At 48.0% G+C, this 14,620-nt stretch overlaps 1 protein-coding gene across 3 annotated transcripts in view; it reads left to right on the forward strand.

Moving 5' to 3' along the window:
* Positions 1-14,620, forward strand: part of LOC123750961 (uncharacterized) — a 335,999-nt gene that overhangs the window by 288,769 nt on the left and 32,610 nt on the right. For all 3 annotated transcript variants that reach the window (XM_069333325.1, XM_069333336.1, XM_045733062.2), the window contains exon 7: positions 8,297-8,434. In XM_069333325.1, coding sequence (XP_069189426.1) covers positions 8,297-8,434 — 138 coding nt within the window. The remainder of the gene's footprint in view (positions 1-8,296; positions 8,435-14,620) is intronic.

Raw genomic sequence — 14,620 nt, forward strand, 5'->3', positions numbered from 1 at the left:
GGATTCTGGAGCGGACTCACAGATGGCATTGACGTCGCTGCTCCGAACTCTGACGGTGGAATCGGGTTCGTAACACACTGGTCATGAAGGGGGAGATCAACCCCCCTAACCATACATAGACACTGGTCATGAAGGGGGGATCAACCCCCTCATTATAAATAGGCACTAGTCATGAAGAGGGGATGAACCCCCTCACTATACATAGGCACTGGTCATGAAGGGGGGGGGGATCAACCCCCCCCCCACACGATACATAGTCACTGGTAATGAAGGGGGGGATCAACCCCCTCACGATACATAGGCACTGGTCATGAAGGGCGGGGGGGGAAGGGTATCAACCCCCCTCACCATACATTCGAACTGGTCATGAAGGGAGGGATCAACTCCTCACCATACATTCAAACTGGTCATGAAGGGGGGATCAACCCCCCTTCACCATACATTTGAACTGGTAATGAAGGGGGATCAACCCCCTCACCATACATAGGCACTGGTCATGAACAGGCGATCACTCCCCTCACTGTACATAGACACTAGTAATGAAGGGGGGATCAATCCCCCTCACCATACATAGGCACTGTGCATGAAAGGGGGGATGAACCACCTCACCATACATTCAAAATGGTCATGAAGGGGGGATCAACCCCCTTCACTATACACAGGCACTAGTCATGAAGGAGGGATCAACCTCTTCACCATACATAGGCACTAGTCATGAAGGGGGCATTAACCCCCCTCACCATACAGAGGCACTGGCCATGAAAGGGGGGATCAACCCCCTCACCATACATAGGCACTGGTCATGAAGGGGGGGGGGGATCAAATCGCCTCACCATACATATGTACTAGTCATGAAGGGGGGATCAACCCCCCTCACCATACATAGGAACTGGTCATGAAGGGGAGGATCACCATACATGGGCCCTATTCATGAAGAGGGGATCAACCCCCTCACGATACATAGGCACTGGTCATGAAGGGGGGGGGGGTATCAACCCCCTCACCATACATTCGAACTGGTCATGAAGGGAGGGATCAACCACTCACCATACATTCAAACTGGTCATGAAGGGGGGAACAACCCCCCCCCTCACCATACAGGGGCACAGTTCATGAAGGGTAAATCAACCCCCTCTCACAATAACTAGGCACTAGTGATGATGGGGGGATCAACCCCCCTCACCATACACAGGCACTAGTTATTAAGGGGGGATCAACCCCCTCACCATACATAGACACTAGTCATGCAGAAGGGATCAACCCCCCTCACCATACATAGGCACTAGTCATGAAGAAGGAGATCAACCCCCCCCCCCCCTGTCCATGGATAGGCACTGGTTATGAAGAAGCGATCAACCCCCCTCACCAAACATAGGCACTGGTCATGAAGGGGGGGGGGATCAACCCCCTCACTATACATCGGCACTGGTTATTAAGGGGGTGATCAACCCCCCTCACCATACATAGGCACTAGTCATGAAGAAGGGATCAACCCCCTTCACCATAAATAGGCACTGATCTTGAAGGAGGGATCAACCCCCTTTACCATACATAGGCACTGATAATTAAGGGGGGACCTGCCCCCCTCACCATTCATAGGCACGAGTCATGAAGAAGGGATCAACCCCCCTCACCATACTTAGGCACTGTGCATGAAGAAGCGATCAACCCCCTTCACCTTAAATAGGCACTGATCTTGAAGGAGGGATCAACCCCCTTTACCATACATAGGCACTGATCATTAAGGGGGTATCAGCCCCCCTCACCATTCATAGGCACGAGTCATGAAGAAGGGATCAACCCCCTCATCATACATAGGCACTAGTCGTGAAGGGGGGATCAATCCCGCCTCACCATACATAGGCACTAGTCATGAAGGGCGGGGATCAACCCCCCCCCCTCACCATACATAGGCACTGGTAATGAATGGGGGAATTAACCCCTCTCACTATACATAGGCCTATAGTCATTAAGGGGGGATCAACCACCTCCCCCCCTCACGATACATAGGCACTGGTCAGGAAGGGGGGATCAACCCCCTCACTATACTTAGGCACTGGTCATGAAGGGGAGGATGAACCCTCCCCCTCACCATACTTAGGCCATAGACACGAAGTGGGGATCAACCCTATCATTATACATAGGCTCTAGTCATGAAGAGGGGGGATGAACCCCCTAACTATACATAGGCAATGGTCATGATGGGGGGATCAACCCCCCCTCCCTCACGATACATAGGCACTAGTCATGAAGGAGGGGGTATTAACCCCGCTCACCATACATTCGAACTGGTCATGAAGGGACGAATCAACCCCCCCCCCCCTCACCATACGTGGGAGGATTAAGGCACTGGTCATGAAGGAAGGATCACCTCCCCCTCACCATATATTGTTACTGGTCATGAAGGGGAGATCAACCCCCCCTCACCATTCATAGGATCTGGTCATGAAGGAGAAATCAACCCCCCCCCTCACTATACATAGGAACTAGTCTTGAAGGGGGATCAACCCCCTCACTATACATAGGCACTAGTCTTGAAGGGGGGATCAACCTTCCTCACCACACATAGGCACTGCTCATGAAGGGGGTTATCTTGAATTTATCTTGAGATGATTTCAGGGCTTTTTTAGTGTCCCCGCGGCCCGGTCCTCGACCAGGCCTCCACCCCCAGGAAGCAGTCCGTGACAGCTGACTAACATCCACTTACCTGTTTTACTGCTAGGTAACAGGGGCATAGGGTGAAAGAAACTCTGCCCATTGTTTCTCGCCGGTGCCTGGGATCGAACCCAGGACCACAGGATCACAAGTCAAGCGTGCTGTTCGCTCGGCCGACCGGCTCCCTCGCTCGGCCGACCGGCTCCATCACTATACACAGGCACTTGTCATGAAGTGGGGATCAACCCCCTCACCATACATAGGCACTAGTCTTGAAGGGGGGATCAACCCCTCAACATACATAGGCACTGGTCATGAAGTGGGGATCAACCCCCCCTCACTATACATAGTCACTGGTCATGAAGGGGAGAACAGACCCCCCCCCCCCTCACCATACATGGGAGGATCAAGGCACTGGTCATAAATGGGGGATCAACCCCCCCCCTCACCATCTCACCATACATATTCACTAGTCATGAAGGGAGGATCAACCCCCCCTGACCATACATATGCACTGGTCATGAAGGGGGGGGAAACCCCCTCACCATACATAGGCACTAGTCATGAAGGGAGGATCAATCCCCCTCACTGTACATAGGCGCTGATCATAAAGAGGGGATCAAACCCACCCTCACCATACATAGGCACTGGTCATGAAGGGGTGATCAACCCCCACTCACTAATAATAGGCACTGGTCATGAAGGGTTGGATCAACCCCCCCCCCCCTCACTATACAGAGGCACTGGTCATAAAGGGGGGATTAACCCCCTCCCCGTACATAGGCACTGGTCATGAAAGGGGGATCAATAACTATCTACGGGCTCAACATAGCCCGTGTTACTTGGAACTTTTTGTTCCAGGTAGCGAAACTTTAACAACAATAACAACAGGGGGGATCAGCCCCCACACACCATACATAGGGACTGGATATGAAGGGGATATCAACCCCCTCACCATACATAGGCATTAGTAATGAACGGGGGATCACCCCCCCCCCCCCACCATACAGGGAGTCCTCACCATAGATAGGCACTGGTCATAAAAGTGGGAAGATCTTTGATCCTTTGATCTTAGTGAACGGGGGATCAAGGGTTGATCCCCCGTTCACTAGTCATGAACGGAGGATCAACCACCCCCTCACCATACATGGGCACTGGTCATGAAAGGGGGATCAACCTCACTATACATAGGCACTAGTTATGAAGGGGGGATTAAACCCACCACCCTCACCATACATAGGCCAGGAACATGAAGGGGGGAAGCAACCTCTCACTATACATAGGCACTGGTCATTATGGGGAGTTCAACCCCGCTCACCATACATAGACACTAGTCATGAAGAAGAAATCAGCCCCCCTTCACCATACGTAGGCACTGGTCATGAAGGGGAGATCAACCCCCTCACCATACATAGGCACTAGTCATGAAGAGGGGATGAACCCTCCTCACTATACATGGGCACTAGTCATAAAGGGGGTGATCAACCCCCTCACCATACATAGGCACTAGTCATAAAGGGGGGATCAACCGCCCTCACCATACATAGGCACAGAGGGATATGGCAAGGGAATATCATATCCCATACAGAGGGATATGACAAGGGAAGAGATAAAGCAGGCAGCAGGGCGCGAGGAAGCAGCGAAGGGAGAGAGAAAGGAATCAGGGAGCCACAACCCCGATCCCTACAATCCCAGAGGGGAGTGGGGAACCCTCCTCAAACAGTGCACTAGCCACAGGGAGTGCGGCACCACCCCTACATTCTACCCAACAGACACCCTACCTGCCCCAACCCCTATCAGCTCCCCACTAAGTACCTACCTAAGGCACCCTCCCACCACCCACCCACCCTCCTCCCACTTCCCCCTCCCCCCAGGACCTCCCTTCTCCCCCATCCCCCCAAGCCCTCCCTTCTCCCACATCCCCTCCCGTCTCTCCCACCCACAAGCCCTCCGTTCTCCCCTGCTCCCCTAAGCCCCCCACTCTCCCCTACCCCACCTACGCCTTCCCCTCTCCACCACTTCCCAAAACCCTCCCCTCTTCCTCACCCACCTCAGCCTTCCCTTTCCCCCCACGCCCCTCAAGCCCTCCCCCCTTTACTGCCCCCCAAACCCCCCCTTCTCCCCCATCCCCCCAAACCTACCCCTCTCACCCCCCCAACCCTCCCCCTCTCACCCCCCCAACCTTCCCCCTCTCTCCCACCTCCCCAACCGTCCCCCTCTCACCCACCCCCCCTATCCTCCGCCTCCTCCCCACCCCCCCAAGCCCTTCCTCCTCCACCAGTCTCCCCGTACCAGATCCTCCCAGCTCCCGCTCACCCCAGACCCCACAGGTTCCCCCTAGAGGAGAAGCAGAAGAGAGTCAGTTTCAGGGTAATGTACTCAAACATAGATGGGATCACAAGCATGGCAAGTGAACTAAGGGAAAGAGCACAAGAAGTGAACCCAGATGTAATTGGGCTCACTGAAACAAAACTCTCTGGAATCATAACAAATGCCGTGTTTCCCCAGGAGTACACAGTAATAAGGAAAGAGAGGGGAAGGTAGGGGAGGATGCGGAGTGGCCCTACTTATGAGAAAGTAATGGAGTTTTAAGGAGATGGCTATCCCGGGCTGTGAGGGCTTTCAGAGACTACATAGCAGGCACCTTGACAATGGGAGGACCAAGGATAGTAGTAGCAGTAATATGTAACCCTCCACCAAATGACAGAAGACCCAGTCAAGAGTACGAAAACAACAACATGGCAGTTAACACTATAATTGAGAGGGCAGCCTCTGCTGCCTGTAGAAATAGATCCCACCTGCTCATCATGGGGGACTTCAATCACGGAAGGATTGATTGGGAGAACAAGGAACCGCATGGAGGTGAGGATACGTGGAGAGCCAAACTACTGGAGGTGGTGACTAGAGACTTCTTAACCTAGCATGTCAGAGAACCCACAAGGATGAGAAGAAATGACGAATCAGCGAGACTCGACCTGGTCTTCACCCTGAACGACTCTGACATAAGAGAAATCGGTTTTGAGGCCCCAGTAGGAATGAGCGACCACAGTGTATTGGTGTTTGAGTACCTGATTGAAGAAGAGTTATTGAACTCGAGGAGGGATACCGAAACCAAAAGGTTAGCATACCGAAAGGGAAACTATGAAGAGATAAGAAAATTCCTAAAAGATATAGCATGGGAAACAGAGCTCAGGGAAAAGACGGCCCAAGATATGATGGACTACATCACGCAAAAGAGCAAGGACGCAGCAAACAAGTTTGTCCCAGCCTAAATGGAAAACAGTGAAATGAAGATGAGAAACCCATGGTTTAATCAGACATGTAGGCTAGCTAAGCAGCAAAGTAAAAGGGCATGGAGAGACTATAGGAATAACAGGACACTGGAGAGCAGAGAAAGATACCAGAATGCCAGGAATGAATATGTCAGGATGAAAAGAGAGGCAGAAAGACAATACGAAAACGACATCGCAAGCAAGGCAAAGACTCTGCCTAAATTGCTGCATAGCCACATCAGGAGAAAAACAACAGTAAAGGAACAGGTTATGAAATTAGGGATAGGGGCAGAAGGATTCACTACAAACGACAAGGAAGTGTGTGAGGAACTGAATAAGAAATTCCAAGAGGTCTTCACCTTAAAGCAAGGAGAAATCCCAGAGATAAGAGAGGGAATAGCTAACCAGGAACCACTGGAAGAGTTTGAGATTACCAGCGGGGAAGTAAGGAAGTGTTTACTAGAGATGGATGTGACAAAGGCTATAGGCCCAGATGGAATCTCCCCTTGGATACTAAAGGAAGGAGCAGAAGAACTGTGCCTACCACTCTCCATAGTGTATAACAAATCTCTGGCAACAGGGGAACTGCCAGAAATTTGGAAAGCAGCTAACGTAGTCCCGATATACGAGAAAGGGGATAGACAAGAGGCACTGAATTACAGGCCAGTGTCCCTAACCTGCATACCATGCAAGCTGATGGAGAAGATTGTGTGAAGAAAGCTAGTGGAGCACCTGGAGCGAAAGAACTTTGTAACACAGCACCAACATGGATTCAGGGATGGCAGGTCCTGCCTCACAGGGTTACTTGAATTCTACGACTAGGCAACAAAAATAAGGCAAGAAAGAGAAGGGTGGGCAGACTGCATATTTTTGGATTGTCAGAAAGCCTTTGATACAGTGCCACACAAGAGGCTAGTGAAAAAGCTGGAGATGCAGGCTAGAGTGAACTGGAAGGTACTCTGTTGGATACAGGAGTACCTAAGCAACAGGAGACAACGAGTCAGTGTGAGGAGTGAGGTTTCAGATTGGCGAGACGTTACGAGTGGCGTCCCACAGGGGTCAGTCCTTGGACCCATACTGTTTCTGATATATGTAAATGATTCTATACCCAGAGGGTATAGAATCTTTTCTCTCAATGTTTGCCGATGATGCAAAAATTATGAGGAGGATTGAAACTGAGGACGATAGTAGGAGGCTACAAGATGACCTAGACAGACTGAGTGAATGGTCCAATTGAAGTTCAACCCGAGTAAATGCAAAATAATGAAACTAGGCAGTGGAAACAGGAGGCCAGACACAGGATACAGAATAGGAGATGAAGTATTTAATGAAACGGACAGAGAGAAAGATCTAGGAGTTGATATCACACCAAACCTGTCTCCCGAAGCCCACATAAAAAGAATAACGTCTGCGGCATATGCGAGGCTGGCTAACATCAGAACAGCGTTCAGGAACCTGTGTAAGGAATCATTCAGAATCTTGTACACCACATATGTAAGACCAATCCTGGAGTATGCGGTCCCAGCATGGAGCCCGTATCTTGACAAGCACAAGACGAAGCTGGAAAATGTCCAAAGGTATGCCACTAGACTAGTCCCAGAACTAAAAGGCATGAGTTACGAGGAAAGGCTGCGGGAAATGCACCTTACGACACTGGAAGACAGAAGAGTAAGGGGAGAAATGATCACAACCTACAAAATCTTCATAGGAATCGACCGGGTAAACAAGGATAAACTATTCAACACTGGTGGGACGCAAACAAGGGGACACAGGTGGAAACTGAGTACCCACATGAGCCACAGAGACGTTAGAAGGAACTTTTTCAGTGTCAGAGTAGTTAACGGATGGAATGCATTAGGCAGTGATATGGTGGAGGCTGACTCCATACACAGTTTTAAATGTTGATATGATAGAGCCCAGTAGGCTCAGGAATCTGTACACCAGTTGATTGACAGTTGAGAGGCGGAACCAAAGAGCCAAAGCTCAATCCCCGCAAGCACAAATAGGTGAGTCAAATAGGTGAGTACATAGGCACTAGTCATGAAGGGGGGATCAACCCCCCCCCCTCACCATACATAGGCACTGGTCATGAAGGGAGGATCAAGTTAATGCTGAGGTAATCTAGACTACCTTCCTCTCACCAAATCTTCACTCTACACTACACTTTGATCTTAGCCGATAGGCAGAGAAGAAGGTAAACGAATACCTTCCATCAGTGTTTGGAAGATGAATGCCACAGAAAAAAAACACTAGGATAATGGCCTCCTATGGCTTGTGTGTAAAAATTATTGTTCAAATTTACGAAAAGCATTTTATAACATTAGTGTTTTTATATTTTTATACTAATGCTATATATATCAAAATTTCAGCAAATATCCATGACATGGTAAGATTGGCCAAAGTAATCAAAGATAATCGAAGTTGGACAGCAAAGTTTGGACTAAAATCTTTTCACCTGAAGCGGATGGCCATCAAGTATGCATCATCACTGAGGACCAAGGCAACCTGTGAGTTGACTATGTATTTGATGATCATATTGCTAATATCAAGTGACATTTCTGAGAATTTTAAATTTTTGAATTGAAAATATATATATTTCGTTAAACATGACCGCATTGATGGCATTGTTGATCTTATTCTAAAATCTTTGTATACGTCAAGCTATTTTCTTACTCTCTGGATTAAGAAGAGCAATCAAGTTACCGAAATGCATGGTTAAGAAACGAATCATTATTGAAAGGTATTTTTTTATAGTACGTAATCGTCCCACTCTGGAACATCTTTACGTAAAGAATGAAAATACAATGTGCCAATTTATCTTAAATACACATGACCAAGCCACACACCAGAAGATGAAGAGACGACGACGTTTCGGTCTGTCCTGGACCATTATCATGTCAATTAAATACACATTTGAAAGAGGTGAAGTTGTGTGGGGGGGTTAAGGTTAGGTAATCACACATAGGTAAAGAGATAGGAGAATAATAGGGATGGATCCCATCAAACAATTGGTAAGGCGGTGGGCGGGAAGAACTTGGTAATGTCGTTATCCGGTGCTGTATGGTGAGGTCTGGATTTGAGCGTAGAAATGGTATCAAAGTCGTTACTCTGTATATTTAGGGTAGTTTTCTTTTATGAGTATAGCCTTCAGTATTTGCAGTCTTTTCTGGTCAGTGGCAGATGCCAGGATTGTTGTATTTTCTACTAACATGTTCCTAACGAGTGTTGTGTTATGTTCATTTTGCATATGGTTTCTAGGGCCACTAGCTTGTAGATGGCAGGTCAGTCTTCTCGTAAGCTTTGTGGTGGTCAAATCAATGTAAGTATATCGAAGGTGGCATCCTTCACTGAGGCATGGATGTTGGTATACCTCGTTTGCTTTTTCGAAAGAGTTGTATTGTTTATTGGGGCTGTTCCTCTAGAGGTAGCAGCCTTTGAATTGAATTGCCACTACCTCTCCAACCCAAGACTTTACCAGAAGAAATTGGAGATAGAAATAATACTCCACACCAATAGGAATTATATTGCTAATTATTCTTTCTTCAGTTTTGTATTGTTTGCTCATAGTGGATTTGTAATACAGTTTTATGATAGGGAGTGTTTACTGTTGCTGTTGTTCTGTTATTCCATTTTTCTAAATACCTTCTGATATAGGTGTTGACTTCCCTATTCATGTACCCGTTGTTTATTAGTACTTGAAGGCTTCTGTCCAGTTCCGTGTGAATGTTTTGCCAGTCAGAACAATGAGTAAGGGCTCAGTATGTAAATGCGCTTATTACACTAGTTTTATATCTGGCTGGGCGTTCGGAGTGACCATTCATGCACATTCCAATGTTGGTGGGCTTAGTATAAACTTCTGTCTTGAAAGTGTTGTCTTTGGTTCACGTAGACATTGAGGAAAGTGAGTGCACCATCGATGCCTAAGTCATGGATAAAGTTAAGCACTGAGTTCAGCAAAAGTAGATCCTTTAATCATGACAGTTCCTGGAGGTCTTTCACACATACAAATATATCATCGATCAGCCTGTCCTCCAAAAATGGGGAGGTAAATGTAACAGCCCCATAAGTGAAATTATGTACTATGTATGCCAGTCAGGAATTGTACTTATTTACAATTAGTATTAAATCGTACTGTCAAATATATTGTGAATATTTGAGCTTACCTGAAAAGCTGAATAAAAAACCACGACCTAACCTAACCGTCTTAGTTTTTGAAGATAAGCATTTTATTCCTTCTTAATTACAATTACTACGTAACCTATAGTAGGCATTCGTCAATCTCGTTGGGTTATGGAGTTGTACCCTGGATGTCTAGTTGTTGTAGTCTAGTTGGATGCAACGCCTGCTGTGGCTGTGAAGGCCAACCCGAGAATGACAGTCCCGACTGCAGCGAGCGCAGATAAACGCCGAAGGGGGTGCGTCTGACAGTGGTCCAGACCTCGTCTGAATTCTATTATCCTCCGCCTGCCTCTTCAGTTCATCCTCGAATTGCTGGAGTCCCTTCTGCATTTTGCATCTCCAGGCAGATCTGTCTGTAGCTGCTGCCTCCCAAGTATTGATGTTCATCTGCTTGAGGTCGCGTTTGCAGGCATCTTTGAAATGCAGCTGAGGTCTTCCGGTGGGTCTCCTTCCTGATGCCAGTTCTCCATACAAGAGGTCCTTCGGTATGCGTCCATCGTTCATGCGTGTGACATGTCTCAGCCATCGCATGCGTCTCTGCTTCAGGAGAGTGAACATTGAAAGGACTCCTGTTCTCTCGAGTACTGTGTTGTTGGTGACATGGTCTTTCCACGTGATGTCAAGGATGCATCTCAGGTTCCGCATGTGAAAGGTATTGAGCCGTCTCTCCTGGCAAGAGCACAGGGTCCAGGATTCCGAGCCGTAGAGAAGTGTACTCACCACACATGCCATGTAGACTTGTGCCTTGGTGTGCACTGTCAGTTTGGCATTTTCCCAAACGAGCTTTGTGAGCCTGGCCAGTGTTGTTGTGGCCTTCCCGATACGCCTGTTGAGCTCAGTGTCCAGGGAAAGGGTGTCTGAGATTGTGGAGCCCAGGTACACAAACTCGTGAACTGCCTCCAGCACATAGTGTGCTATATTTATACAGGGTAGCTCATTGACATCTGGTCCCATCACCTGTGTCTTCTTCAGACTGATTGTCAGGCCGAATGCGGAACAGGCTGCGGCAAAGCGGTTGAGCTGCTGCTGCAGGCCTTCTGCTGTGTGTGGTGATCGCTGCGTCGTCGGCGAAGCAGAACTCCCTGAGGATTCTCATCTGTACTTTTGTCTTTGCTCGGAGTCTGGATAGATTATAGAGCTTTCCATCAGATCTTGTACGGAGATCTGCTTGACGAGGATCGCGAAGAAGATGCCGAACAGTGTTGAAATTGAAGCAAGAACGCACTCCTGTTTAACACCACTGTTGATGTTGAATGTTCAGAAGTTAAGCCATCGTACACGACTGTCCCCTTTATGTCCTTGTGGAACGGTTGTATCATGCTGAGTATGGTGGGTGGGCAGCCAATTTTGGCCAAGATCTTGAAAAGTCCGTCCCTGCTCACGAGGTTGAAGGCCTATGTAAGGTCAATGAAGGCGATGTACAAAGCTTTTCTCGTCTCCCTGCACTTTTCTTGAAGCTGTCTCAGGGAGAACATCATGTCAGTTGTCGACCTCTCTGCTCGGAAACCACACTGTGACTCAGGGTATACTCTCTCGGCAAGAATCGAAGCCTGACAAAGCTACCCTGGCAAAGAGTTTGCCGACGTCGCTGAGGAGGGAGATGCGGCGATAGTTGTTGACATCGCTTCGTCACCTCTATTTTTGTAGAGAGTGATGATGTTTGCATCTCTCATGTCTTGTGGCACCAAGCCCTCCCTCCAGCATTGGCACAGAAGATCGTGAAGCTCAGTTTTAAGTATTGAGAACTTCAGGCAGAATCCCGTCGTCTCCTGGGGCCTTCCCTGAGGAAAGTCAGTCCACTGCTTTCTCAACTTCTTCCACAGTTGGTTCAAGATCAAGTTCTTTCATGATGGATAGGCACTCGATTGCATCCAAAGCCTCTACGCTGACCAAGTTCTGTCTGGAGTAGAGTTCGGAATGTTCCACCCAGCGATTCATCTGTTGATCACGGTCTTTAATGATCTCTCCAGTGGCTGACTTCTGAGAAGCCGTCCTGTTTTGTGTTGGTCCTGTTGCCTGTTTGATCCCTTCGTTCATGCCTCTTTTGTTGCCGACAGTGGCCGCAGTCTGGATGCTGGAACAGAGTCGAAGCCAGTAATAGTTAGCACAGCGCCTCACAGTTTGTTGAACTCTACTGCGGCAGTACGGAGAACCTGTAGGGTTCCTTTCTGAGGGCAGGTTCTTGTAGGATGAGAGAGCACGTCTCTTTTCCTCTACGAGGGGTAACAGTTCCTCTGCACTGGCCTCGAACCAATCTGCTGACTTGTTCTGCCTCTTACCGAAGGTGGACATGGCTGTGTTGAAAATAGTGCCCCTGAGATGTGACCACCTCTCACTTGCGCTATCGCAGGGTGGTACAGGAAGGGCATTTACCAGTGCAGCAGTGAATTCCTCCACCTTGTGAAGGTCACGGGTCTTGTTTACGTTAATGAGTGGTCTTCCCTCGTTCTTTGCTCTGTGGACTTTCCTGGGCTGGAACTTTACTCTGCAAACGACGAGAGAGTGGTCGGTGTCACAATCTGCGCTCTGGAAGCTGCGGGTCAGTTTGACGTTTCTCAGATTGCTTCGCTCTGTAAGCCCCAGGTCGAGTTGGTGCCAATGCTTAGACCTGCGGTGTCTCCAGGAAACCTTATGCTGGGGCTTGGTGTCGAAGAAGGAATTGGTGATGCAGAGATCATGACGGCAGCAGAACTCCAGGGGGCGCTACCCACTCTCATTCATCTTCCCAAATCCAAACTGGCCCAGGCAGGAATGCCAAGAGCTGTGATCAGAACCAACTCTATCATTAAAATCTCCCAGGAGGAAGACTGGCTCTTGTTGAGGTATGTCTCTGAGAGTTAGGCCGAGGTCATCATAGAACTTGTCCATCGCTTCGGTAGAGGAGGTCGGTGTTGGTGCATAGGCATACATGAGGCTTACCATTCCTGCTGCTGTATGAAGCTTAAGTTTGATGATCCTTGCAGACCCCTCCGCGGGCGATACTATGGACCCTAAAAACCTGTTCCTAATGGCAAAGCCAACGCCATGTCCCCTTACCTCTTCTAGAGGTTTGCCCTGTCAGAAGAAGGTAAAGTCCTTCTCCCTTATGCTGCCAGTCGCGGGCAGACGTGTCTCCTGCAGGGCGACTATGTCCATCTGGAGCCTGCGTAGTTTATTGTTGATCACAGCTGTCTTGTGGGCGTCGTTAACTTCCAGTAGATTTTCCTAGAGACCCGGTGTCATGGTCCTTATATTCCATGTGCCCAGTTTGAGAGCTGGGTGGCTCTGGTATTGTTTTCTTTTGCCTGGTGCATGGTGCAAAAGAAGCACCATGCACCAGTGCTTCTTCTGGGTGCATTGTGTATTTACGACTCAAAGAAGCAGCAAAACAACTAAAAAATCTGAAAGATGTAACACTAAGAAAAGCAGACAAGACAACAGCATATGTTTTGCTTCCTACCCAAGAATACATGAACAAAATTAGCGACATCCTTAGTGATGACACCAAATTTCACCGAATCACGAGGAACCCAGTGGAAGACCTTAAACGCAAAGTGAACAAAACTATTACTGCAATCAACGCAAAGAAAGGTAGTGTGCATTTCACCAAACTCCAGGGCGACTATGGCTTAGGATATGCCTATGGCAATGTTAAGACACACATACCAGGTAACCCACTACGCCCAATAATCAGCCAAATACTAACTCCAACCTATCACCTGGCAAAAAGACTTAACGAACCCCTAAATCCATACACTCAAAGCAACTATAGTTTACAATCATCAACAAATTTCCTAGAATTAATCAAAACTACACAGCCTGATGGAATCATTGCTTCCCTGGACGTCGAATCCCCTTTTACCAACGTCCCAGTCGACATAACCATAGAAATGATACTGGACAGAGTATACAGAGACGAGAGCACCCCCAAATTAGACACACCCGAGCCACACTTGAAGGGTTTTCTCGAGGCAAATATAAAGGAAGCCCCTTTCATCAGTCCTCAAGGAGACATGTATCTACAAATAGACGGAGTAGCAATGGGCTCCTCTTTAGGAGTGTTATTTGCTAATTTTTATATGGGAACCATCGAAGACAGAGTCCTCAATAGCAGACAAAAATCAACTGTATACCGCCGTTATGTAGATGACATATTCGTCATAGTAAAAGACTCAGACGAACTAATTGATCTAAAAAGCCATCTAGAGAGAGAGTCAGTACTCCGATTTACACATGAAAATAGTGAAAATAACAGTCTGCCATTCTTGGATTTACCAATAACAAGAACAGGAACCTCTTTAAGCACCAACATATATACTAAGCCTACCAACATAGGATTATGCCTGAACGGTAAAAGTTAGTGCCCCCAAAGATACAAAGCCAGTGTTCTCAGTGCTTATATTCGTCGAGCGCTTACCCACTTCTCCGAATGGAGCAACGTGAGTAGAGAATTTGAAAGAATAACACAGGAATTGGTGAACAACGGATATAGCAACGGGGAAATAAACGCTGCTATAAGAAGACACCTGGACCGA

The sequence above is a fragment of the Procambarus clarkii genome, chromosome 4, assembly GCF_040958095.1.
Source record: "Procambarus clarkii isolate CNS0578487 chromosome 4, FALCON_Pclarkii_2.0, whole genome shotgun sequence".
Lineage (NCBI taxonomy): Eukaryota > Metazoa > Arthropoda > Malacostraca > Decapoda > Cambaridae > Procambarus > Procambarus clarkii.